We start from the raw sequence: 27,178 nt of genomic DNA, 5'->3' as shown, positions 1-27,178 counted from the left end.
ATAGGTCCTTGTTGTTTATTTTTTATATAGTAGGGTGTATCTTTTAATCCCAAACTCCCAATTTATCCCTCCCTCCCGCCCCTTTCCCCTTTGGTAACCATAAATTTGTCTTTGTCTGCAAAGCACAACCTTAAAAACGCATGGATTAAATAATGTCGATTTCATTCTTCCATTTTCCAGTGGCACCATAACACAAGGTCATAGCTGTCTGGGAGTGGCTCTGTTTCAGGTATCAAAGGACGTGCAGGGCACAACTACAGAGAATGCTTTTAACTTCACTCACTATAGAGTGACCTCACCTAAGCACACGTGGCTCAGTGTGCGAATCTCCACCTGCTCCTAAAAGGTGGTAAACGTGAGCAACCTCCTTTGTGGGTGCGAAAGCACAAATGATTCAAGAATCCAGCCAGAGACGACGTCAAGACTCGACATCTGCCAGGAAAATTCAACTATAGAGAGAATGATGAGGGCGCCGAAAGCCTGGGGCCGGGAAAGGTATTGGTTTAAAAAGAAGAAAAAGACAAGACACTTGCTCTGGCCGAAAGCCCCACTTCCGTCCGGGTCACGTGCCCACGCCGGCAGTGAAACGGCTTTCCGGTCCGGCGCGGCCCTCATCCCCTGCACTTTCGGTCCGATCCGCGGCCGCCCGCTCCGTCTCCGGAGCGCCCTTTCACCGTCCCCTGATCCGCTTCCGAGTGCCAGTGCAGCTCAAGGTACAGTCTCCCTCGGGGCGCACCCCTAGGCTGGGCAGTGCGGTCTGTAGTGCCTCTTCTCCCAGGGTTTGCTGAGCCCCGCGGGAAACCTTCGGGTGAGACCTGCCGCTCGCTCCGCCAGAGCTGCCTTTGAACTCCAAAGGCCCGGCCCCCCAACTAAGAACCCGCGGCCGTCTGGTCTTCCGCCTCCAGGGGGCGTTCGTGCGCTCGGCGCCCTCGTTTCATGGTTGAGGACCCAAGGGTTCTGACTCCGTCCCTGCGCTGCAGTGGGCCTCGTTTACCCCCACGGCTTAGTGAGGACCTGGGAACGTTCTAACATCGCCCGCTTTCCCTCCCCCTTAAGCCTGCCGACCATGCCCGCGGGCGTGTCCTGGACGTCCTACCTGAAAATGTTCGCCGCCAGCCTCCTGGCCATGTGCGCCGGCGCGGAGGTGGTGCACCGGTACTACCGGCCGGACCTGGTGAGTGCAGGAGGGTCCCCGCGCCTCGCTCCTGGACCACTTCATTTTCACAGCAGCAAAAGTGATCTTGAAATTAGGAGCACGTCTGCCCGGGCCCTAAAACCTTGTGGTGGCATCTCATTGCTGTTAGAGCAATACATGGCCTGCTCCTACACAGTCTTGAAGTTTTACACGGTCTGGCACCTTTCTGCCACTGGCCTTATCTTCTACTGTTTCTTCTTTGTTCCCTCTGTTGCAGCCACACCGACTTCCTTGCTGTTTCTCAAACTCGTCAAGCCTGTCCCAACCTCAAGGTCATGCTGCTTCTCTTCTTGGAATGCTTTTCTCCCAGATATTGGCTTGGTTTACTTCTTGAAAACTTCAAGTCTGTGCTCAAATATCTCCTCTAGCAATGAGGGTTCTTTGTACAGCCCCCAAAGGATTCCTCCTCTGCCATTCTGTCTCAGTCCTTCGTTTCTGATAGAGCACTTGTCACGGTTTGCAATTATTTTATTCCTTTGTCTTTTTACTTGTTCTTTGTTTCCTCCACTAGAATGTAATCTCCAGGAAGGGACTGTGCCTGTCTGGGTCGCTCTTGTATCTCAGTCACCTAGAAAAGGCCGTAGAATGTATTGATAGTAGATGCTTAATATTTGTTGAATGAGGAAGGCGTGAATATAGGCATTCAAAGGAGGGAGGAATTTTAATTAATTTTAATAAGCATTCCCGGAAGTACAGCTGAGAATTACAGGTACTTTTGAGGAGTTATGGTCTTGGGGAGGTGGAGGCAAGGAAGTACAGTGCAAATAATTCCAAGAGTGTGCTCCGTGTTATGCTGTGGGCGTGAGTAGAGTGTTTGGAGCACAGCGCAGGGAGCAGTCGTTTCTGCCTGGACTCTGGACAGGTAACACAGAACCAACTGTTCGTTCGTTTCTAATTTCAGTGAATTAGCACTACAGTTTTGGAGGTGTTTATTCTGGTTTTCGGAAGAGGAAACTGAGGTTCAGCAGAGTGAAGGTGATTTCCCGAAGTCGCATAGCTTAATGACGATTTGAAGCCCAAGCTTTCTGTTCAGTGTTTCTCTTTTTTGAACCTGTTAATGAAATAATACAACACCCTTGGAGTTTTCCAATTGAATTCAAGCATGTAGGGTAAAAAGTGAAAATCCCCCCGCTGATAACCCCCTTTATCCAATCTGCTCCCCAAGGTAACTACCATTTGTTGGTTGGTATATCCTTCCAGACTTTTTACTGTTGTTGAATACACACACACACACATACACACACATACATAGAGTGTATGGGGTGTTTTTCCCCATGTAAATAGAAATTCATATACACGTTTCTCTGCGGCTTGCTTGTTTTGGTTAATGTCTGTATGAATAGATTTGCTTATAGCCTTTTTTCTTTCTGGCCACTGAATAGTATTTCATACTATAGATATTCTGTATATTATTTACTCAATTCCCTATTTACGTTTAGCTGGTATCTAGTTTTTGTACAAACAGTGCTGCAGTAGCTCTTTCTTACCACTTTAGACTGCTTCTCTTGAATTCTGCGGAGGCATCAAGGATACTTAGTGGGGACAGAAAGGGGTTAGAACCTTCCACAGAAATGCAGTTTGGTCTCTAGCTTGTGCAGGAGTAGACATCAGACAGGCTTTACAAAGGGAGGAATGCCTGTGATTTGACCCTGGGAAATTTGCCCTTTCGTTCACCCATATCATAAGCCAGAATGTGCAAGGGTTGTTACCAGCAGCTACCTGGACCTTGGGATGTGGCAGCGTGAAACCAGAATCTCTAGAAGGGGCATACTGAAGTGTCTCAGGCCACCTCATCCTGATTGGGTGGTGACATTGGCAGTGGGGCACCTCTGTAGGGACTTGTAGGTCAGGGCTGGCTGTGTGTAGGAGGCTTTTGGCTTTACTAACATTTAAGGAATTTATGTTCTTTACCTATGTCTGTTGGTATTGTTCCAGCAATTACAGTCACTATTGTAACTACCACCAGCCTTTGCAGGAGTCTTTCAGTCTCTGCAGCTAGAGGTCTGGGTGGATTCTAGAGCAGAGGAGACCGGAAGGGCTGCCTAGGGCTTGTGCTCAGTGCTGTCTTAAGGGAGGAGCTTTAAGGGCACCTTTTCCTCGTCGTCCAGCCCAGCTCGTCTCATCAAAATAGAAGAGGAGGCAAAGACTCAGGGCGGATGCTCCGTCCTGGAATAGAGTGCTTTCTGCTCGAGCTTCCCTTTTGCATTTCCTTTTACTCTTGCATTACTTGTACTTGTTCTGTTTTTCTTAATTTATAATCTGTTTACTGTTGGAGGCATAGCAGGTCAAAAGACACAATCTCTGGACTCATTTTACAGCATTCATTTTTGGTTGTCTCCAGACACACCCATACACACACAAACTGCTATTTAGAACCTCTGCTGACATTGCTAACTTTTGATGCCAAAATCACTTTACTCTTAAAAATTGGATGTAAGTAAGAAGTGCTACCTTTCTTTAAATCAAAGTTGAATTGTCATTTTAGCCAAAAAGTGGAAACAATCCAAATACATATCCATCAGCTGGTGAGTGGATAAATCGATGGTATTTATATCCTTTTATTTTTATGTTTTTTTATTTTTTGGCCTCACCGCATGGCATGCGGGATCTTAGTTCCCTGACCAGGGCTCAAACCCGTGCCCCCTGCAGTGTAAGTGTGGAGTCTTAACCCCTGGACCTCCAGGGAATTCCCCAGTATATCCTTGTAGTGGAATATTATTTGCTCCTAAAAGGGCATGAAGTATTGATATATGTGACAACACCGATGAACCTTGGAAACATGCTAAGTGAAAGAAACTAGTCACAAAAGACCACATGTTGTCTGATACCACTTATATGAAATGTCCAGAAGAGGCAAGTCTGTAGAGATGGGGCAGTGGCTTGCTGGTGGTGGTGGTGGTGTGTGGAAATGGGAGCCACTGCTAATAGGTTTGGGTTGCATTTTGGGGTGATGAAAATGTTCTAAAATTTATTATAGCGACGGATGTGCAACTTTGTGAATATACCAAAAGCCATTGAATATTTATTTATTTATTTATTTTAAATTTTATTTATTTTTATTTATTTATGGCTGTGTTGGGTCTTCATTTCTGTGCGAGGGCTTTCTCTAGTTGCGGCAAGCGGGGGCCACTCTTCATCGCGGTGCGCGGGCCTCTCACTATCGCGGCCTCTCTTGTTGCGGAGCACAGGCTCCAGACGCGCAGGCTCAGTAATTGTGGCTCACGGGCCTAGTTGCTCCGCGGCATGTGGGATCTTCCCAGACCAGGGCTCGAACCCGTGTCCCCTGCATTGGCAGGCAGATTCTCAACCACTGCGCCACCAGGGAAGCCCAACCATTGAATATTTAAATAGGTGAATAGTATGGTGTGTGAATTATATCTCACTAAAGCTGTTACAAGTTAAATAAAGCAAAATCACCTTTTTTTTAAAAAAAAAACTTTATTTATTTATTTGGCTGTGCTGGGTCTTAGTTGTGGCACGCGGGATCAGTTGCGGCATGTGAACGCTTAGTTGTGGCATGCGGGAGCCAGTTCCCTGACCAGGGGTCGAACCCGGGCCCCCTACATTGGGAGCGTGGAGTCTTAACCACTGGACCAGCAGGGAAGTCCCCAAAATCACCTTTCTTGAAGGCAGTTTTGTATTTTTTTATCTACTGCTTTATGCTTTGTGCATAATGGGCACTTACTGTTTTTGAATAAATGAATTAATTCCTAATATCTGTTTTCTGTGCCAGGCACATGGTAGAGAGGTCAGTAAGTAGTGCAGGAATGAATTTCCCAGTGTGGAAAGCCTTGTTCAAATTTGTGATCTGTCAATCGATAACTGATGCAAACTTTCCCTCTGTGAGTCCTTTAGTACTTAAGACGTAGCCCAGATGATAGAGTCATGTAAATAGAGGGCTAGAAAGTGACATAGATCAACTGCAGGTTCTCATAATAAAGATTTATCATTGAGTAGCTGGGGGCTTTTTGTTCTTTTTTACTTTTTACTTTCTTTGATGTTTTTCAGGTTACATTTAATTACAGTCTTAGAAAGCATTGGTATCTATATATTTTGTTTGTTTTTATTTTTGTTTTTTATAGACAATACCTGAAATTCCACCAAAGCCTGGAGAACTCAAAACAGAGCTTTTGGGACTGAAGGAGAGACAACATGAACCTCAAAATTCATCTCTGCCAAGAACTCTGTGAATAATATTATGAGAATTAAATATGTATTTTTAGAATTTACTGAGTCAAACTACTTGTGTTTAAGCACTAATACAATGCTAACTGCAAGAGGAAGTGCTCAGCAGGTGTTAACTGATGCATTGAGATTTAGTTATGGTTTGACTAGTGTTTCTTGAAAACTGCCAAAGCTTATATCATCAGCTCCTCTAATGTGGTTTGATAGATACCTAGTCTTAAATATCATGTGAGAGAACATATTTGCAGTGTCTCCTACCCTTATAATTCTGGTTTATTTCTCTGAATTAGCTTGACTATAACGGCAAATGGGAATTATAAATTAACTATAATAAAAGTGACATTGACCATGAATGCTTAGGGTGAGAAGTTAATATTTCTCTAAATATTGGAAAGTACTCTTTGTACTTTATTTAAATATTTAAAGTTTGAAATTCTTTTAGAGTTGTATACATAACAAAATTATAAACAATTGTGACTTGGACGGTCACAAGTTCTCTACCCCCAAATTTGAGAAACCACTTGGCATTTAATTTCTCTTATAAAATACTAAAATAACTGATAAACATAAATGAGTATTGTTATAGGTTGAATTGTACCCCCCCAAAAGATGTTGAAGTCCTAACTCCCAGTACCTGTGAGTGTGTATTTGGAAATAGGGTCTTTGCAATTGTAATGAAGTAAAGATGAGGTCATTAGGGTGGACCCTAATCCAATGTGAATGGTGTCTTTTTATAAGAAGAGGAAAACGCCATGTAAAGACAGACACACAGGGAGAATGCCAGGTGATAACACAGGCAAAGATTGGAGTGATGCAGCCACAAGCCAGGGGACACCACCAGAAGCTAGGAAGAGACAGGGCAGGATTCTAGCCAGAGTCTGTGAGCATGGCTCTGCTGACACCTGGATTTCAGACTTTTGGCCCCTAGAACTGTGAGAGAATAAATTTCTGTTGTTTTAAGCTATCCACTTAGTGTTTCTTTGTTATGGCAGCCCTGGGAAACTAATACCAACGTGTTAGCCCTTTTCTGAGTCTATGAAAGCAGTTCGAAAGTAATTTATAGAGCAGTCAGCTCTGTGTTCAGGACTATTTTTCCAAAAGAAGTTTTTAAAAATTCTGAATTTCTAATGACAATGTCTAAGCTTATTCTTAGCCAGTTACCAGATTGCTACATGATAGAGATCTTTGGGGTCAATGTTGAAATCTTAAACTCCTAAGTGCAAACAAAATGCTTTTGTTTCTCTCCATGTCAATGCCCTTTTAGTTTAACAGTATAAAGCAACTAAATGAAATGGTTTATTTCCAGACTCATATACCAGATTTTTCTTTTCCGCTCTGTGTCATTTGGTACTTTATCATATGTTCCCAGCACAAAGAGAATCTTCAATTCTGTCAGTGACAGATGAGCAGTACCCTACCCTAGGAAAACAAGGGCCGGGATTCTGAGGTAGAAGATGGGCTTTTTTTTTTTTTTTTTTAAATAAATTTATTTACTCATTCATTCATTTATTTATCTATTCATTTATGGCTGCGTTGGGTCTTCTTTGCTGCACGCGGGCTTTCTCTAGTTGCGGTGAGTGGGGGCTGCTCTTCATTGCGGTGCGCGGGCTTCTCATTGCAGTGGCTTCTCTTTGTTGCAGAGCACGGGCTCTAGGCACTTGGGCTTCAGTAGTTGTGGCTCACGGGCTCCAGAGCACGGGCTCAGTAGTTGTGGTGCACAGGCTTAGTTGCTCCGCGGCATGTGAGATCTTCCTGTACCAGGGATTGAACCCATGTCCCCTGCATTGGCAGGTGGACTCCCAACCACTGTGCCACCAGGGAAGTCCCCAGAAGATGGACTTTTTAGTTGAGACTGATTGCTGTTTGCTGATACTTTATTTACTGTGCCCTTGTGCACGAGACTTCCCTTCTCTGTATCAAATTTCACAGCATCATTAACTGAATACATTTTTCTTGAAAAAAAATTGTATACTTTACAAATGGTGAAGCTTGCCACAGCTGCCATTGCAAGGGCTTTATATCAAACTGGAAGAAGCCTATTTTTTTTTTTAGTTAAAGGGATGTAAAACTGTTTTCCTAAATATTAATTCGGTCATTCTAGTCGAGGTGCTTAACTTCTGCAAGTAGTTGGAATTCCCAAAGGCTTCAGGGAAGGATACTTGATTTAGTATCAATCAACAAGAAAGAGTCATGATTTGAACCCAAATCTCCTACAATGGCTCCATGAAGGTGAAAAATTAATTGTATAGCTATTAAAATTCAAATGTACCAAAAGTAAAAATGCCATCATTTCAGTAAGTGCTGATTCTAAGTAACTTTAACCAAGGTATATATTATATATATTTTTTCCTTTTTTAAGCTGACCCCGTTGTGAAAAATGGACATTATGTTGGGTGTAGAAATGTGGCCTCCAGATTCCCAGGAAAAGGCTTGTCACCCCAGCGCTGAATGCTTGTCAGCAAGCTCCCTTCACTTGCCAGCTCCTGCGGGGACGGCCTCAGCCAGCACCACCGGGCTCAAAGCTGCACAGCACAGAGGGGCCGGCGACTCTGAGGGACCCCGGTTCAGCTCACTTCCCCGCACGGTTGACTGAGGCTGGTTTTGGACTTGCCTTGCTGCTCAACTTCTTCTGTTCAGTCTCCTTTCCTCTCCTTCCACAGGTGCTCATCCAAGGGCACTCCTTCGTAAATATTCTGCACACTGAACTCCATCTCGGTGCTTCCTGGAGAACCAAATCTGTGACAAAAACCAAGTATTAAAAGTAGAACTAGATTAGTCCTTAATAAAGCTGTGAGGGAACAGTTCAAGGCAGCTCAGTTGTAACCCGTCAGATGATTTAGACCAGTTAAACAGTTGTAGTGCAAGGTGTATATGGCATAGCTGCATAGCTGCCTGTTTCTGCCAAAACCTCAGGGAGAATGATGCTTTTTATGCTTCCTGATGGAAACAATGGAAATTTAGAATTTGTAATTGGAAGATTCTGAGGAGCAGAAGTTTCAGATGTCACAAATTTAATGCGACCTAATGGCTTTAATTTTTATGTCTTAACAACCTTCACTAAAAGTAGTAATTTATAGTGGCCAAAAAATTGGAAACAAATACTACAACTAATAGCTAATATAACATTGTATCAGGAAAGAAAGCTATACCTTAACTGATAGCCTGTTTCTCTATGACTGAGCTCCCATTTTCTTAAAAGGGAAAAGAAGCAGGGCAGATTTTTAAAAAGATGATTGTAGGCTATCTAGTAATTTCAAAGTGATTATTGCAAACTAAAAAAAGAGCTTGATGGGGAGGGGTAGGAAGCATATAATGATTAGAATTACAAGAAGCCTAGAAAGTGTCCTAGATTATCAGGAAAATTGTGAAGTGCTTAACAACTTTATTGTACATAAAATTAGGTTCCACAGAATTTTCTCACACACCATTATCTCTGAATATGCAAATGAATGACATTTTCTCTCCCTAGCCAGTTAAAAAAAATACTATTTCAGATGGCTATATTTAGAGAAACCGTTTCTCCTATAACACATTTTAAAACAAATTAAACAGCTCGATGAGGATCTTCACTCAATATCTGTAGTTATACTTGTGGTAGGATTATAGGTGATTTTTAAAAGATAGCCTTTTTATTTTGGAATAAATTTAGATTTACAGGAAAACTGCCAAGATAGCACAGTACTTGTATCCCACTGCCTGTTTCCATGAATGCCCTTATCTTTCATGACCATGGTACACATCACATATGCCAGAGCTAAGGCACAAATGACCTATGTCCCAGACTCTGGATTTCACCAGCTTTCACCCAGGTTACTACATTGCATTTAGTTGCCATGTCTCCTTAGTTTCCTCCAGTCTGTGACTATTTGTTTTTTGGGGTTTTTTTAACATCTTTATTGGAGTATAATTGCTTTACAATGGTGTGTTAGTTTCTGCTTTATAACAAAGTGAATCTGCTATACATACACATATATCCCCATATCTCCTCCCTCTTGTGTCCCTCCCTCCCACCCTTTCTTTGGTTTTGACCTTAAAAAATTTTGAAGAGTACTGTTCACATATTCTAGGTTAGGTTAAGGTTAGGAAGTTTTGGAAAGAATACCAGAGGTGAGGTACCCTCCTCATCACATCAGGGGGGTACATGACATCCCTGGTGATATGAACCTTGATCACTTGGTTATTAAGGTAGCACTTGCCAAGTTTCTCTATATAAAGTTACTGTTTTCTCCTTTCCATACTCCAGAAGACAGTCATTAAATCCAGCCCACATTGAAAAAGAAAAGGAGGATTAAGCTCCACTTCCTAGAAAGGAGAGCTTCTACATGTATTATTTGGAATTCTTCTGTAAGGAAGAGTAAGTCTTCTATGGGTGATTTTTAAAGATAGTTTTTTTTTTTTAAAAGATAATTTTAAAAAACCACTTTTCTTTAGTAAATATGAATTATTTTTGAAAGGAAAAAAACCCAAGACACATGATCTAAAAAATGTTTTTCTTTTATTTTGTATCTATATGAGATGATAGATGTTCACTACTTATTGTGGTGATCACTTCCTGATGTACATTAAGTCATTGTGCTGCACACCTTAAACTCATACAGTGCTGTAGGTCAATTATATCACAATAAAACTGGAAGAAAAAAAAATCAATGAATTATGAAAAGACAGGCAAGACACTGAATGTTTGGGATCTTTTTTATTTTTATACACATGACAAGATTTTACACCAATAGTCAGTTAAATAGTACAAATTTACATTCATGAGGAATGTTAAAAAAAAATTCAACTAAAAAACCCACTTCTTCCTGTGACCCAAAATCCCAACATTTTACAGTGCAGGGGAGAAGGGGGCTGGGGGGGAGCATCCAAAACAAGTCTCTCCCAAAAGAAATGACTTAAATTTCACATTCCCTCTCCACACAGGATCCAAATGGTGACAGTGTAATTTACAGTTCATCTTTTTCAGCTGTAGATTTCTGTGAAAACAAAAATCAGAAGACATTAAAAACCAGCACAACAAACCTTAGCTCACAGAAGGTTCATGTATGGAAAAAACAATTGAAATGGACCCAGCCTATCCATTAACTTGAGCTGTAGGCTAGAACCTCACCTAGCTAATCTGCAAAATAACTTAGAACCCAACAATAAGATCAACAGTCCCTGAACACAAACAATCAAAAATTTAAAATAGCCTAATGTTACTATAGTTAAGGCAGAAGCAAGTGGCAAAGAACACAGAAGCACCGTGGGCTAAGGAACAATCTGCTTAATAACATCTCAAGAATGGATGGCTAACCTAAGGGAATAAAGGGAAGTGGGAAGATCAAAGTACAAACTTTAAATAAAGAAAAAAGGGATTTGCTCCAGCTTTTGGATTTGATAATTAGATGACTATTTATTTCTTGACTTCTGTAACAGTCCTAACTTTGCAAGAACTAAAATTGCAAGTCCCATTCTTGGTTTGTTTTACCTTTGCTGTTTCTTGTTCTTCCTCATCCGTTCCTGCATCCATTTCTTCATCATCGTCTTGCTCTGTGTCTTCTGCAGTATCCTCTGTTGTTTCTTCAGGTTCTTCTTCTGGTTCTTCTTCCACCTAAGGGGAACATTTATGAGCCTATTAATGCACTGAACACCTTGGATCTATTTTCACTTTGCTCATTTAAATGTATAAGATCATAATTAACCTCACTCTGGTTTATCCAGAACTGTAGAGTCAATCCTCTAATTAGAGTTAACAGTCAAGCTAACAAAGGGAGACAGACAAAAAAAGGATGTAAAAGGGGGAGTTTCTCATTAATTTCTAGCATTGTGAGTGACACTGGGGATTCAAACATTCAATAAATTACTTCAAACCTTTGCATCAGGGTCAATGTTTAAGCTGAGGCGAAGCATTCTTTCTATTCTATCTCCATATGCTTTAGTGTCTGGTAAAAGATATCCTGACCGCAGTGTTGCTGTTTCAAACAAAACCACAGCAAGATCTGAAACTGTTTTGTCATCTTCATCTTCCTGAAATGGAAGAAGTCACACTTGATTAATATTAAAGGGTCCAAAGCAGTCAAATTAAAAGACAAAGGAGTATGGCTATGATATTGCTCACCTTAACTCGCCGAAGCATGTCTCTGATCAGTGGGTGTCTGGGGTTAATTTCAAATGTTTTCTTCTGGCTGGCATAGTAACTGTTAGAGTAAAAAAACAAACATATCGAATTTTAGGGTCCATGCATTTCCCTTACTCTATTACTAAGTTACATAATTACAGAGAACAACTTTTTGAAAAATCAACATGCTTATATATTGTTACATCATGCTTTAAATGTGTGTGGTTAGATGAAACAGTACAATAATGAACTCATTTACTAATGAATCCCAAGTGCCTTTGCTGAGTGGATGAACTGATTTAATGTCCTGTTCATCCCCTCTTAATGTATTCACTATCTTAATTGCATCTGTGTCTCCCCAGAGTTCTGGAACAGAACAGCCTCTGGGTGCTGCTCAAGTAACACCTTCTCCACGATGCCTCAACCTATATGGTTCTAAGAAAAACTGCTTCTTTACTCTGAAGTCAGCTGCAATGCCTTTGGAGTATACCTTCATCGTCGTTAGCATCCTACCATCCCGTGACTGTTCTCCCTCCTACAGCTGCATGCCGAGGACAGGGAGAAGCCCCTCTCCCTACATCCTGGTATAACCTATCGTACACGCGGGACTTAGAGGATTATGATTTGTCATCCTGACTAGTCTGAATGTCACATTTTATAAATATTACACATTGGTGAGTCACGTTAATTATGAATTATAGATATATTTTTAAATGGAGTTTGGGGATTGTGACAATGGAAACTACACTTAGGAGAAGAATCCTTAAGCTAGGCCTGGGGAAATAAAGTATGATGATTAGATAGCTAGTAAGAAGATATTCCAGGTAGAAGAGAATAAAAGCAAGGAAGAAGTCATTTTCAAAGCTATTGTTGTGACATTAAAATAAAAACTTGAAATACATAGTTCTCGAAAATAAAGGGCACCAAAGACCCAGTGTACCTCCAGTACTTGGCCCTTGAGTTCAAATACTCGTTAACTTGTGCACCCTCTACCCTTTATTTTGTGGAGCATACTTGTTGGGGGTGAAAGGGGTGATTAAAAGGATTTAACTCCTTTAAGAAATATAAGTGTCATTAACTTCATCTGTAACTATTATCTAAAAATGTAAAAGTCCAGATACCAGGCCAAGCATATAATCTAATGCCGAAAGACATTATGTGTAACAGATTAAGAAAATTTCCATCTGTAGATAAAATACTATAAAATAAATCACAACTTCAAGACCTTTTCTTTAGCAATCTAATGTAGCAATCTAATCCCTTTGTAAACTTATCTAATATACAATAGACAGTGGTGGACACTTAAAACACCTCAGTTCTTTGTAGAGAAGCTGCCATTATCTTCTAAAGGACGGCTGGACAAGAGCTAACGCCTCGGCAGGACTTCCCTGAGGATGCTTACTTTGTAGAGATGTCCTTGCCGGTCTGGTACGCTTGGGCTTTCATGATTCTCTCCATGTTGCCAGACCATCCGTACTGGCTGGCCACGAGAGCACACGGGGACTCTGTCAGGCGCTGAGAGACCACAGCCTTTTCAATCTTAGGATAAGGAAACCAAAAGTTAGAGATATATAAATATCAACAGTTAAGGTCGTTAAGTAATTGCATTTCAACTCCTTAAGGGCTCATCGCCTAAGATCATAAACGGAGGCAGATCAGAAAAGTACCTCTCATTCAGATTTTTAGGAAACTGTCATTTAATAATCTGAATTTTTCAGTCATAAATAAATACTTAAACATCAACTTTTAGAAACATTTAAAACTTAAGTTTAACCGGTAAAAATTTAAGCTATTACAAAAACAGTATTAAATTATGGAAAACTTTCAATTACAAAGGGAAAAAACATACCCACCCACAGGATAACACTTATCCTTTCAATTCTTTGTAGCTCATAAATTTTAAGCTCAACCTCCCAATAATTTAACTACAATATTAAATGTTGTTCTGTACAACTTTTAATGGTTACAAAAGTACCAGCTGCAAAGTTTAATTTGCTGACATAACACATTTTTTTAAATGTAGATGCTAGAATTTTCACAATTTCTAATTTCTAGAATACCTTGTCCTTGAGGGCTTTATCTTTCATCCAATTGAGCAGAGGCTCAAATTCTTTCTCAATTGCTTCACGACTCTCCTTACTTTTCTCACTCTCATCAAACTTCACTCCTTCCTTGGCAACATTCTGGAACCTCTTCCCGTCGAACTCAGGAAGAGCCTGAATGCAGTATTCGTCCACAGGTTCTGTGAGATAAATCACTTCATATCCCTTTTTCAGAAGTCGCTCAACAAATGGAGAAGATTCAGCCTACAAAATTAAGAAAGTACCAAAAATTTCCAAGTCTGGCCTTGGTATATTTGTTCATCCTAGTAGCTACATTTATGTAGTACCAGCAACCCCATTTTACAGGTGGAGAATTAAGAGGTGCAGAGAATATAAATGACTTTCTTCCTATCAGTGACTGACAGGCCTCAAACCTACTTCAGTTTATAATTATAAGTAAGTTTTCCTTTTTTTTCTTTTTTCCCTCAAGAGTTGGCTATAAATCCCCAGCTACATACCAGGACCAGTTCAAGTTCACCTCACCTCTTTTCTGCTGGACCCAGCCATGAAGTAGATTTTGTCTTGCTTCTCCTTCATTCTTTCCACATACTGGTCTAGACTAGTAATGTCACTTGGATGATGAGAAGACTGGAATCTAAGCAGTTTAGCAAGACGTGTTCGATTTGAGTGGTCTTCTATCACACCAAGCTTGATGTTGGTACCAAATTCTTTCCAAAAAGTATCATTGTATTTCTCATCAGCAATCTTCTTGATCATGTCCAGGGTTTTACGGACAAGTTTCTTTCTAATCACCTAAACAAAATCAAAGAATAACTTTACAGAAGCTCATCGCAAACTTTTGAGAACCTACAACACGTAAGGTAGCAGGGGAGTACTGGTGAAAGATACAGATGCTGGTATTTATCAAGGGGCGGGGAATGGTGAGTACTCCTATGTCAGATGGAGCAGAAACTAAGTTGTCACTGGAAACAGTCACAAGATTGTTTTAATGTTTATATTCTAACTTTAAGACCAGGTGGTGGGCATATATGGGTATTCACTGCTCTTTCAACTTTTCTGTATGTCTGAAAATTTTTTATTATAAAACGTTGGGGGGAAAACAATCAGATTCTCAGGATTTGATCATTCCAGAGTAAAATTAAGTTCTTTATCTGAAGAGCCAAGGACTAGTCTCAAAACCTGGGAACTCCACTAACGGAGTCTTGTTCTCTGAAGCCCAACCAAAGAGCAAGGCGACCGGTCTCTTCCCAGAGACACTCACCTTAAGCAGTTTATGTTGCTGAAGAGTCTCACGGGAAACATTCAAGGGGAGATCATCTGAGTCCACCTTCAGGTGGCAAAAGAAAGTTCAGTTAGCAATAAAAACACTGGAAAAAAATAAAACCAACCAACCCAAAGAAAACGCCACTTCCAGACCCCTGCTCTAATCCCCTCTTCCCCCATTAACCTCCAGATACTTACAACACCCTTGACAAAATTCAGGTATTTGGGCATCATATCATGGAAGTCGTCTGTGATGAATACTCGGCGCACATACAGCTAAGCAGAAACCAAAAAAAAGGTCACTTTCTGGAAATCATACTTTCAAATTTTAAACTCAGTTTATACCATTTAAAAACCCACCTTAATGTAATCGCTCTTCTTAGATCCATATTCATCAAACAGACCACGTGGTGCAGATGTGGGTACAAATAAAATTGACTTGAAGGTAACTTCCCCTTCAGCAGTAAAGTGGATATATGCCATGGGGTCATCGCTTTCCTAGAAAGTTGGTATCTTAGTCATTCAAAAGGCACAGGAAAAAGGCAGCGCAAACGCTAAGCAATTTATTATGTCATACACATTCAGTTTAACATTTAACTAACAAAAAAGTACCCTTACCAAAAAAGTGGAGGTGGGGGGCAAGGAGGGAAGAAGAAACAATTAAGATTGCACTTCTAACTGGCTGGACATGGTTGTTCTGATGATGACTGTCAATAATATTACTCTATCGCCTAAACCTGGGGAAGGATGGATGAGTCTAGGTTCCACACATGTAAGAGAACAGGACAGGAAAACTACCGCCCTGCCTAAATGACAAAATAATATACAACATTTCATGAGTGTACTGTTCAACCAAAAAAGTACTCAGGAACAGGATTCTTCCATGAAATTTGGAACAGCAGTGGATAAAAAGAGGTATGTAAATAGCTATAAAGCATAAGGACAGAAATTTCCTGCAGTATACATTACCGTACCCACATATGGCTACTGAGCACTTGAAATGTAGCTAGTCCACACTGACATGTGCTGGTTAAAACACACACCAGACTTTGACAACATGGTACAAACACACACCTCACAAAAAAACCAACCAAACAAAAAAACCAAAAAAGGAAACAACTCAATATTTTATACTGATCACCTGTTGAAATAACACTGTTGGGTATGTTGGGTTAAATAAAATATATTATTAAAAGTTAACTTCACCTGTTTCAACTTTTTAAAAAATGTAGCCTCTTAAAGACTTAAAATCACACATTGCTCACGTATTTCTTATATAGCTGCTTGAGCCGAAAGTACCTTTACATATGCACTAGGACTTTCAAGTTCACGGGAATGAAAGTAGAGGCAGAACCAAGGGAAAGTTTTTGGAAGTAAAGCTGAAAGGATGGTTGGATGTCAAGGTAAGGAAAACAAAGGTTAAGTAACCAATCAGCAGATGGAATAGAGCATAGAACAAATACAATCACAGAACGTTAAGTTTCCTTTAGCCATGCTAAGTCCACTAAACTGTTCTCTTTTGTGCAAGACGTTTGAGGAAACGTTAACTTGAAACAATTTTAGTCAATGCTAGTTTTGGATTCTAAGAGTTACAAGAAATGATCAGTAAAAGAAAACAAAACATTGGCAAGGAAACAGATTTAGTAATTATTCCTAGGCATATTATGACCTCAAAAGAGATGTTTGATGTTGTAAACAAGCTCTTCAATATTATGTTAGAAGTCATTCAATAACATGGTGTTAGGTCTTACAGGTTCTGTAGTAGAAATCAAGCATGTACCTAGTAGGCAGTTCTATATCTTTTTTTGTAGCACAGACCACTTGGCAATTTGGTGAAGCCTACAGATTCCTTCTCAGAGTAAAATTTTTTTAATGCATAACATAAAATACACAGGATTAAAAAGGAAACCAGTTGTGTTGAAATAGTTATAAAACTATTTTTAAACATTTTTGATTTAGTAATGTTTCACTATCACATTATTCTAAAATAACGCTCACCTTTGAGAATGATTTGTAGAAAGCTTTGTATTCATCATCCTCCACTTCTTTCGACGGTCTCTGCCATATCGGTTTGATGTCATTCATGAGTTCCCAATCCCAGACAGTTTTTTCAACCTGAAGTTACAGTATTTGATTAGTCTCTCCTAGCAGATATACCAGTGGTATCAATAGTTATACTATAGTAACCACAGCTTTAGAACATTTCAAAAAAGTACTACTATAGGAAGCACCAAAGGGTACCTATATTGTAGTATGGTTCTTGCCAACTGGATCAAAAAAAAATTTTAGAAAGTACTTCTGTCAACACTTAAGACTGTTATTTAATACAACAAAGACAAATGGTTATTCATTATAATTGATAACAATCCAAATAAGGTTTTCTCAGTTATTTTTAACAAGCTAAAATGTTATTTCTTGAAAATACCTGTTTTGAGTTTAGAAGGATATACATCTTATGTATTTCTATTTCATGACTTATAGAAATCCAACATCTTACAGTAAGTATTTCTCAAAATCCACCACCATTATTTCCATCTACTCTACTACCTAAGCAGACCAGAGAAATAATCTTATAGTTGATATCTACATGACAAAAGAAGATGCAAAAAAGCTTTTTAAGATTTTAAAATTCAAAACATATCATAAGCCATCAGTCCTGGGCAATATATGGAAGTCAGAGAACTTCATAAAAATGATCTGCATTTGCTACTTAAAATTTTCTAGAGAGAGAGTGATAGAGTGTGTGCGCACACACACACACACACGCACGCACACACAGAGTTTGGTTTTAAAAGCTGGGCCTACGGACTCACTCCTTGAAAAAAGAAGACCATTAAGAACTGAAGCTTACCTCAAATCGGTCTGTGCATATTTGGGTTTCTGTGTTTTTTCTTTTTTCTTTTTTTTCCCTACATCTGTGTTTTTTCTAACATAAGCTAAACAATATTTTTTACCTTAGTTCTCCCCTCTCCCTGGTTTTATCAAGATATAATTGATACACATCACTGCATGAGTTTTAGGCATACAACATAAAGGTTGAATTACACATATTGTGAAATGATCACCACAATAAGTTAACATCCATCATCTCATATAGATGAGAATAAAAGAATAAACAACAATTTTAAAAAATGGACCAAAGAAAGAAAAGTTTCTCCTCATAATGAGAACTCTCAGGATGTACTCTCTTACCTTTCCTATACACCATAGAGCAGCGCTAGCTCTACTTGTCATGCTGTACGTGACATCCCTAGTACTTATTTACCTTATAACTGCAAGTTTGTACCTTTTGCACCTTCTTCCAACACCCCCCCACCCCCGGCAACAACAAATCTGATCTCTTTTTCTCTGAGTTTGGTACTTTATAACCTAAACAATATTTTAAGTAGGAAGATAAACCAGACTTACTTTTTTAGTTTTTGGTTTCTTTTCTTCTTCTTCTTCTTCTACTGCAGCTTCATCATCAGATTCTTCTTTTTCTTCTTTTGCTGCTTCTTCTTCTTCCATGGGTTCCTCAACAGTTTCAGTCTGTTGAAGTAGAAAGTAGAATTTCGGTTGAACTCATTTGTTTAATAATTCTGATTTCATCTATAGGATATGAAACAAAATTACAGCTGAAAATATCGATCTTCAGTAAGAAAACACTGAGAGTATCCCATATTGAAAGAACCATATTTAACGTTCATTCTTTCAGTGTTAAATATTCAAATATGTGCCAAGGTAATACACATACATTGTGTTCCTACAGATTTACCTTGCTGCTCCATACATAAATAGGAAAGTTTATGAACTGTGAATATTTTTTCACGAGACTTTTAATTGTATCCAATTCAAGGTAATCAGATGCTTCTTCTTTTAAAACAAGGCTGCAAAGAAAATAAGACGTTTAGAGACAGACATGATGGTTTCAAAGATCTGATCATAAATTTGTCTAAATACTCATATGACTATAATAGCCAGCAATTCTGTGTATAACCAACAATGTCCCCATTATCCATGTTAAGAACTCTCATCACCGATAAAGGTTTGTGAGCTAAATATGCCAAATATGGGTATGGTAAAGGAAGAACTTTCTTGCACTCCCTCAGGTGGAAAATATTTTTAGTTCCAAGTAAAAAAATGAAAATGTTCTCAACCTTCTCAATGTGCTGGATGTTTTTCATTTGAAGAACAGAAATCTTAAGTTAGCTGAAGGTGGGAAATCACTGCAATATTCTGGAGAAAAGTAGAATCATATGCACTCTGATAGCTACTCTAGAATCAAGTGATTATTGTAGTTAACCCCTAATAAAAACATGTTCCTTAAAAAGAGCTAGAAAATTAATCTGAACTATTGTTTACATTTGCACTAGACAAGAAAACAGTAACCACCTGTTAAATGTGACTATTTACATAAAAGTTAAAATCAGTTCTTTAGTTATACTGCCACATTCCAATAGTCACATGTAGCTAGTGGCTACCATATTGGACAGAGCAGTGATAAAACATTTCTACCACAGAAAGTTCTACTGGACAGCACTGGCTTAGATAATTACAATACCAAAAATTGTAGCACTGCTTCCTCTTCTTCCTTACCACCCGTTCTGCAAACACCTGCTCCATCCACCAAAAATAATAATCACAACGTACTCTCAAACACAGCACGTAGTTGTGATGTTTGCGCTCCCAATAAATATGGGCAATGTTGTATCCATGGTTCTCTGCCTGCCTCAGAAAGCTTATAGTTTAGTAGCACCTGCCAACAAGTAGACAGCACATGATGACACAGCCTAGTGAGGGGACTACACCTCTGGTCTTGGAGCATACACATTAGTGATCCGAGCTTAGTGGAGAGTTGCATCAGTTTTGGATGCAAACTGAAGCTGATGGTTAGACATCTTAGTTAGAGGTATTTAAGAGGCAATTAGACATATGAGCCCAGGGCCCCGTAGAGAGATCTAGACCAGGGGTTGGCAAACTCTGGCTGGCACTCTTATGAAATTTTATCAGGATACAACCTCATCCTATATTGTCTATGGCTGCTTTCAAACTAGAATAGGAGAGTTGTGACATGTGACAGATCCTATAGTCCACGAGCTTAAAATATTTACTAGCTGATCCTTTAAGAAAAAGTTTGCTGACTCCTGATCTGGACTAAGAATATAGATGAGAGAACCCTGAGGAGGAGCTGGAACCTGGATCCAAGACAGTGGTTCAGACTGCATGAGGGACACGGGATAACGTGAAAGGGCTGAAACTGAACTTTTGAAGAAAGAGAATATCAACATTTAGGCAAAGGAAAGTTTAAAAAGATGAAGCTAGGTACTGAATGGATTGTTTTAAGGTATGAGCAGTAGAATGCAAATTCTGTAGAAAACACAAGAGAAAAACTACAAAAAAAAAAAGAACCTATTGCTGGGAGCCATACCAACTAAAATAACCCTGAATCCACTGGATTTAGCAACAAGGACTACTGGTGACTTATTTCAATGGAAAGATGGTGGATAAAGTCAAAACACAGTGGGCCGAGCTGTGAACAGAAGGTGAAGTAGCAACAAAGGCAAGTATGTTTTTTCGAGAAGCTCAACAGTAGATGGGGGAGAAAAAGAGAGTGCATGCCTGACAGTAGCATGGGGCATGGCACCACCTGCCTGCCTCTGCTCCTTCTCCCAGAGACTTCAGTACGTTTACACTCTGATGGGAAAGAGGAAGGTGTTCAGGAAAGGCTGACTTTAAAAGACATGGTAGGAATCAGTTTATGCTTAGTCTCTGAGGAGGTGGCCTGAGAGACAACAGATGAGAAGCAGAGACTAGCTTTGGGGAGAAATGTAGAATACTCCCTTCATGGTAGTAGGAGGGACAGAAGCAATTTTTACAGCATTTACAGGATGCTAATTTCATGATCTCATTTAATCCTCACTAAATCTCTCATAAGGGTACAGTGGTGGTTAATTTAGGGGTACAGACAGGAGTAGGGAGGAAATTGAATTGTCTGATGGTTTCTACTTTATTAGTCAAACATAAGATGAAGTCATATGTATGCAGGGCAAGATCCTAACCTTGTCACTTCCTTGCCTTTGCTCTCCTTTTCCCTTTGGCCATTCTAGACTTTCAGTTCCTCAAATGGGCCTCTTGCCTCTGGAACTTCCAACATGCTGTGCTTGCTGCCTAGAATATCTGAACCTAATTTATTACCATATCAGAAAGACCTTCTGATAAGGGAGGTATCCCTTAACTTCCTTTCTGGTATTTGCCACTCTGAAATTATCTCATGTTTTTTCTTCCTTAGTCGAATGAGCCACGTGAAAGCAGGGACAGCAACTGTCTTATTCGCCACTGTAGCCCTAAACCCTAGCAGGTAACAGGCACTCAAATGAATATCTGTTGAGTGAATGGTTGGGAAGGAGGGCTTAAAGAAAAGAGGTAATTTTGCCAAGGAAAGGAGAACCTGTTGTAAAATTTCATTTACTGACCAACCATCCATGCTACCTACCGTATGAAACCATCCTGATGCCCCTTATTCATTCACACCAATACCTGCCAGCCATGCGTTAGGCTCTGGGAATGGAGCATCAACAAAATGTTTGCTCCCGTGGAGCTTCCATCTAGATGTCTCACCTGTCTCTTAGCAACCTAAGACATTAGCACCTCTTGGGACATCATTTTCTATCTCTTTCTAGTTAAAAGATGTGATTTACCTGTATTCTCCTACCACCTAACAGAGAGGGCCCTGGGGTATAACTGTTAGGGATGCCTCCTAAAGAGATCAGGAGGTGTGAGAGGCAGGAGAAGGTACATTTAGAACAGTAAATTAGTAAAAATACTAAAATGCAGTTGTCTAGTTTCATGAAAGGAAAATCTCTGACAATGAAGATAGGAAATGTCTACTGGGATGAAGAAAATTGGTCGAAATGATAGATGTATGCTTGTTTCCTACTTGAATATTAAAAATCCTTAATGTTGAGAAAATTTTAAACTGAATTAAGAAAAAAGTCAAGGCTGGAGGCACATTTTCACTTGGCAGAACTGGTCAAGTCAACTGACCTCTAAATTGGAATTTCTTTATCTCTAAGATGGAGAAAAAAACCAAAAGGCAGAAAGCTGCCCTGTCGCCTGTCTGCGTCACACTTCACAGTGCTGCAAGCACCAGGAGATACTGGGCATAAGATCTGTCTCATCGACACCAGCAATAGGTACTGGCTTAAAATGAATTCCATATCAAATTCAATAACTAGTAACTATCCTCGAATGAGACATTTTCTTCCAAAGAACCTTCATAACTCTCTTCAAGTCCTTTATCTGCTCCTGTGCTCTCCAACCCGCCCCCAACCCTGGCTACTGTCTTGGAATGTTTTCAACCGTTACCCAGGTTACCCCAAGAGTCTCCTCTCATCCAGTCCTGCCATCCTCCACACCACCTTCAGAAAACTTTAAAAAAGTTCATCAGAAATTCCATCAGTAACTGCCACCACCTGAAAGGAATTCCTTGAATCTTGTACACATGCTGTGCCACCGCCATTACCCATGATGCTCCACAGACTGACACCACTTCTCTAAGTCCCGCTTACTTGGAAAACCTGGACAAGCCACTTGTCTGGGAGGCCCCCGATCCGCCTTCTCCCGGAAGAGCTAACCCTTCCTCCTTCAAGCCCTCCATACACAGCGGCCACCATAACTCTGAGTCTGGCCCTTAGCAAGGCCTCAAAATACTTCAAGTGGTGAAAACTGTTCAAGTTCCTCATTTTTAGAGGCAAAGAAATTAAGGCCCAGAATAAGCCGTTTGCTCAGAGCCAGAACTGGAGAATCAAGATCCTCGTTACGACTATTAATTCTCATTTGGAATTAGTAATACTCACGTAATTGTCGTTCCCCGTCCTAGAGTGTTTCCTCTGGGGTCAGCAATTACAGAAAATTCATTGGAGTCGGACTCCCAGATGTGCTGGGTGTCGTTGTTGTGTTTCGACGTGACAATAACTTTATCTGCTACGAGGAAGGCAGAATAGAAACCGACACCAAACTGGCCAATCAGTTCTGAAGTTGACTGGCCATCTTCTTGTGCCTCAGTCATTTTGTTTAAAAACTCGCTCGTCCCAGATTTGGCTATGGTACCAAGGTTTTTAACCAACTCTTCCCGGGTCATTCCTACACCAGTGTCTGTGACATGGAGCAGGTTCTTCTCCTTGTCACACTAAAACCAAGACAAGAACAATACAGTTATACTTGCTCAATACTCATGATATAAAAAGGAAATACTGAGCTATATATTGAGAAACTACCAGCTTTGGACCACATCAATTCCAATACAGAAAACAAAACTGAGCTATTTTCCTCCATATAGTATTTTATGGCCTTTTCAAACAGCGTACATCTTAAGCACAAGCATCTTTATAGAGAGTAATTTTAAGTTCAGTGTATTTGATAAAGTATCCATATAAAGAGGGCAAGGACTGGTCTAAATGTCAAAGGGCATAGATAGACCTAAACGAAGCAAGCTATTTATGAAAAAAAAAAAATTCAAGAAAGATAAAATTTTATGTTTCACCTATTTCTTTGATAGAAAATAAAAGGATTCAAAACTTGAATGACTTCCGTCTTTGGAATCTGTGGTGACCAATGTTCTTCACTAAACATTCCCAGCTCTCTGCCTTCCAGAAATACAGCAGGAATATACTTCCTCCACTTATGGCTGGATAAGGCCATGCGACTAGCTCTGGCCAATGAGTTGCAAGTGGGAGTCAGGAGTGTGGCTTTCAGGCTGGAGCCTTTAATTGATGCGAGACCCTCCAAGCTTTCTCTGCACCGTGGCAACCAGCTACACTTCAGATGGCGGCTGCTCAATCAGCCTGTGTCATAGAGACGATGCAAAGCAAAGGCCACATGCAGCCCGCGATTGATGATTTAAGCCAGGGGTTGGCAAACTTTTTCTGGAAAAGGGCCAGAGAGTATTTTAGGCTTTGTGGGCCATACGGTCTCTGTCAAAAGCAGTCACAGATAATACACAAACGGGCATGGCTGTGTTCCAAAAACATTATTTATAAAAACAGGACTTCCCTGGTGGCGCAGTGGTTAAGAATCCGCCTGCCAATGCAGGGGACACGGGTTCGAGCCCTGGTCCAGGAAGATTCCACATGCCACGGAGCAACTAAGCCCGTGCTCCACAACTACTGAGCCTGCGCTCTAGAGCCCATGAGCCACAACTACTGAGCCCTCGCTCCACAACTACTGAAGCCCGCACACCTAGAGCCCGTGCTCCGCAACAAGAGAAGCCACCGCAAGAAGAAGCCCGTGCACCGCAACGAAGAGTAGCCCCTGCTCGCTGCAACTAGAGAAAGCCCGCGCGCAGCAACAAAGACCCAACGCAGCCAAAGAAAAAAATAAAATAAAATATAATGTTAAAAAATAAAAATAAAAACAGGCAGCAGGTCAGATTTGACCCACAGGCCATATTTGGCTGACCCCTGATTTAAGTCCCTGACACTTGGGAATTAATTGTTATTGCTCCTAACCTAGCCTATCTTGACTGATATGGATTCTCTATCTCTAAGAATTCTTTCTAGTTAAAAAGAAAATTGTTCTAAGCTTACCTTAATTTTAACCGTTAATTCCTCATTTCCAGCAAGAGCATTTTCATCAGTCAGTGATATTAGTCTTATCTTATCTAAAGCATCAGAAGCATTCGAAATCAGTTCTCTCAGGAAAATCTAAATGGAAGCCAGATTTAATACACTTAGATTAGCCTCAAGGTACACGAGACATTAAATTTAATGTCAAACTCATTTTATTTCTACTCTGTACTCTGAAAAAGCACTCTTTAAGGACTAGACTTCTATGGTACAGAGGTGGCTTTACTCTCCTGGTAAAAGGAGGTACAGCTCTTTACACAAAGGCCTGTGGCAGCTATAAGGAACACCTGAACCGGTGAGAGTAGTTAATACTCTATTTTCCTTCTTAATGACCTTTATGTATGCAATACTCGAGGCTTAGTTTGTTATAACTGAACTTAAGACTCACAACTATTTAGCAGGCCATGAACACAATTGGAGGGGAAAGGGAAAAAAAAAGAAGGGAAAATGTTCAGCAACCCTCCCCCAAACACACACAAATAGGTATCTAGTAGTGATTCTTGTACATACTGGGTTTTTAAACTTTGCCAACTACTTGCTTGGAATTGCTATGTCAGCACATTCACTATGAAAGTTAACAAGTTAGCTACCATACAGAAACAAAACAACATTATCATAACCACACGTTGCTTACCTCTTTATTTTTATACAATGAATTGATGATAAGTTTCATCATTCTGTTAACTTCGGCTTGGAAGGCAAACTTTTCTGATTTCTCTCTAAGTTCTCTTATTTGGGATGCATTTAATCCATCCAACTGAATAGCTTCTTCCTCTCTAAGGAAATAAATTTGATCAACTAATAATGCATTACTTAATTCCCTCCAAAAATATAGGCTCTGTGATGAGAGCACAGTGATCTCTTAAGGTTGTCTTAACGGTTAAAAGGCTAAAATGCAAACCTTTATATTACTAGTCTACCATCTCATTATTATTTTATCACAGTAGTACATTACCTTTAACAGCAAGTTGGAAATACTCTGTGTTTAACATTGTCAGAAAAATAAACCCAACTTCCCTCTCCTAAAAAGCAAAGTCACACTCATTTATGTTCCCTCACAGGGAACCCTCTGCCTGGGAAAAAACTTTGGCTTCTAAGGGTCTACAAAAGTTTAAGTCCTAAGAAGCCGAATCAAAACATTGCTCAACTGACAGAATTCCTTTTTAAAATTACTAAGTGTACACACTGAGTATAAAACCAAAGGAAAAGCCTTTTCTAAGGTCTTAGGAAGGCTACAGTGCTAGCATTCTGAAACAGTTATCAAAATAGTTTTCAAGGGAATTCATCTCATTTTGACCAGGCATTCTTAGTGGCAAAGTGAGAAGATAACTATGTATGCACACACTTGCTACCCCTAACGCTTTCTCTAGTTAAATTCAGAGTATTAAACTTCATCTGGATCTTTTGAGAAGAGATACAAAAAAGCTACTGTATTCCAAGTTCCCAAGGGGTTATCTGTGTAGTTTCAGAAGAACACAAACCTCTGTACTACTTCATCATCTGTCCTTGAGCCTTCTCTACTTTTACCCAGATCTTCTTCCACTGTCCCATCCACATCCACTTCATCGTCAGCCTGGACAGACCCTGAAGGCAGATTTAACACCAGAGAACTCTTAAACATCGTTGCTTCATGTACTTCTCAGAAGAAACAAGATCAAACAGGGCCAGCGTAGTAGTTGCAAAATCCACTTGGCAAATACGGGAGGGGGTGATGGAAGAATGGATCCACTGGTTTAAATATCCAATGTAAACCCACGTTAAGCGTATTTCTTATGTAAGTTCAGATACTGAGGTCTCCCAGGAGATTTTGAAATACGGAGGCAGCCATCACTTCTAAAGGGTGGCCCTGGGATCCTTTATAAATACTGTTTAGCAGATTCGATTCCAGGGCCCTTCTACATTCACACGTGTTGCCCGCAGGCCGAGACAAGGCCTCCAAACTGACCATGCCAAAACTTAGGCCTTCAATATCACAAGTCAGAACACGAAAAGGATTTGTGCAACCTCTAGCGAGGGGAACTGAAGGGCCCAGGGCCTGAGAAAGCGAAGAGACGTTAAGAGATTTTAAGATGTTAAGGAGCTCGAGCAAAAGTGAGTCAAACACGCTGACACTGCCGGTTCGCTGCCCCCGGGCCTCACGCTCCACAGCCCAGCGGCTAAGAAAGGAAACTCGCGTTGGCGAGGCGTCGAAGCCTGGGGGCGGGGGGGGTCCTCAAACTCTGATGGCCAAAGGTTGCGGCATCTGACAAAAATCCTCCAGAAAGGGCACACACAATGCTCCCGGGGGGGGGGGGCGGGTAGGGGGGCACGAGCCCGAGAGAGGCCCCACCGCGAGGAAGCTGAGCCCTCTAGGAGCGGATACTAGGAGATGTGTAAGGGATTGAAAAGACTCCGTTCTCCTTTTGTCTTTCCAGAGGAAAGAGAAAGTAAACGAAATCCCCTGAGCCTCTTTCGAGGAAAAGTAATGGACACCCCATAGACCAAGCACAGGCCCGGTAATCCCCCTCCCGGGCTCAACGCCCCCAGAACCTTCAAGAAGAGGCCGCGCCTGAGGAGGGGGGGCGTCCAGGGGTGCCCGCTCCTCCAACATCACTCACCGAAGGTCAGCAGGACGCAGCAGAGGCCCAGCACCCACAGGGCCCTCATGGCGCACGGCCGGTGAGTCTCAAGTCCCCTTTGATCGCAGGAGCCGCCTCCGCCCCCCGCCACGCAAGGCTCCGATCCTCACACCTCAAGCCTTGCAATCCGCCCACTAACCCCAAGCAGCTCGAGC

General features: G+C 40.7%; 3 protein-coding genes across 7 annotated transcripts in view; 1 reads left to right on the top strand and 2 right to left on the bottom strand.

Moving 5' to 3' along the window:
- Positions 1-830, bottom strand: part of TDG (thymine DNA glycosylase) — a 33,425-nt gene extending 32,595 nt beyond the window's left edge. Inside the window, exon 1 of one of the 2 annotated variants that reach the window (XM_059936781.1) lies at positions 534-830. The gene's annotated coding sequence lies outside the window, so the exon portion shown is untranslated. Of the gene's footprint in view, positions 1-299; positions 491-533 lie in introns of those variants that run through there. The other variant, XM_059936782.1, reaches the window with a different exon arrangement.
- LOC132373509 (ubiquinol-cytochrome-c reductase complex assembly factor 6) lies at positions 597-12,524 on the top strand. Of its 4 annotated transcripts, none has more exons than XM_059936790.1 (4): positions 597-713; positions 1,057-1,174; positions 5,278-5,381; positions 11,840-12,524. In XM_059936790.1, the coding sequence occupies exons 2-4, from the start codon at positions 1,067-1,069 to the stop codon at positions 11,877-11,879; spliced, it is 252 nt and encodes an 83-aa protein (XP_059792773.1). In that variant the 5' UTR covers positions 597-713; positions 1,057-1,066; the 3' UTR covers positions 11,880-12,524. The 4 variants fall into 4 exon arrangements, with proteins under 4 accessions (XP_059792773.1, XP_059792776.1, XP_059792775.1 ...); XM_059936793.1 differs by lacking the exon at positions 11,840-12,524 and adding an exon at positions 7,740-7,758 and having other exon boundaries at positions 598-713; XM_059936792.1 differs by lacking the exon at positions 11,840-12,524 and having other exon boundaries at positions 599-713; positions 5,278-5,420.
- HSP90B1 (heat shock protein 90 beta family member 1) lies at positions 10,059-27,178 on the bottom strand. The gene is made up of 18 exons (XM_059936779.1): positions 27,003-27,178; positions 25,887-25,989; positions 25,040-25,181; positions 24,367-24,483; positions 22,639-22,970; positions 18,558-18,669; positions 18,212-18,331; positions 16,802-16,918; positions 15,164-15,301; positions 15,002-15,079; positions 14,802-14,867; positions 14,063-14,332; positions 13,538-13,783; positions 12,880-13,016; positions 11,478-11,556; positions 11,231-11,386; positions 10,848-10,970; positions 10,059-10,353 (listed from the first exon to the last, which is right to left on the bottom strand). Exons 1-18 carry the CDS (start codon positions 27,049-27,051, stop codon positions 10,324-10,326), a joined length of 2,415 nt encoding a protein of 804 aa, XP_059792762.1. The 5' UTR covers positions 27,052-27,178; the 3' UTR covers positions 10,059-10,323.

Source organism: Balaenoptera ricei, chromosome 10, assembly GCF_028023285.1.
Source record: "Balaenoptera ricei isolate mBalRic1 chromosome 10, mBalRic1.hap2, whole genome shotgun sequence".
Lineage (NCBI taxonomy): Eukaryota > Metazoa > Chordata > Mammalia > Artiodactyla > Balaenopteridae > Balaenoptera > Balaenoptera ricei.
Note: the sequence above shows the minus strand (reverse complement) of the source record. Positions and strands in the feature narration are given on the sequence as shown.

Bases quoted from the DNA above. Each gene is read 5' to 3' on its own strand.
- LOC132373509 (XM_059936790.1), top strand. From the start codon at position 1,067: ATGCCCGCGGGCGTGTCCTGGACGTCCTACCTGAAAATGTTCGCCGCC. The intron at 1,175-5,277 runs GTGAGTGCAGGA...TGTTTTTTATAG, and splicing joins GGTACTACCGGCCGGACCTG to ACAATACCTGAAATTCCACC. The intron at 5,382-11,839 runs GTGAATAATATT...GTGTCTCCCCAG, and splicing joins TCATCTCTGCCAAGAACTCT to AGTTCTGGAACAGAACAGCC.
- HSP90B1 (XM_059936779.1), bottom strand. From the start codon at position 27,051: ATGAGGGCCCTGTGGGTGCTGGGCCTCTGCTGCGTCCTGCTGACCTTC. The intron at 15,080-15,163 runs GTGGGTTTTTAA...GTTTCTGCTTAG, and splicing joins AGAAGAGCGATTACATTAAG to CTGTATGTGCGCCGAGTATT. The intron at 13,784-14,062 runs GTGAGGTGAACT...TTAATTTTGTAG, and splicing joins CTGGGTCCAGCAGAAAAGAG to GCTGAATCTTCTCCATTTGT.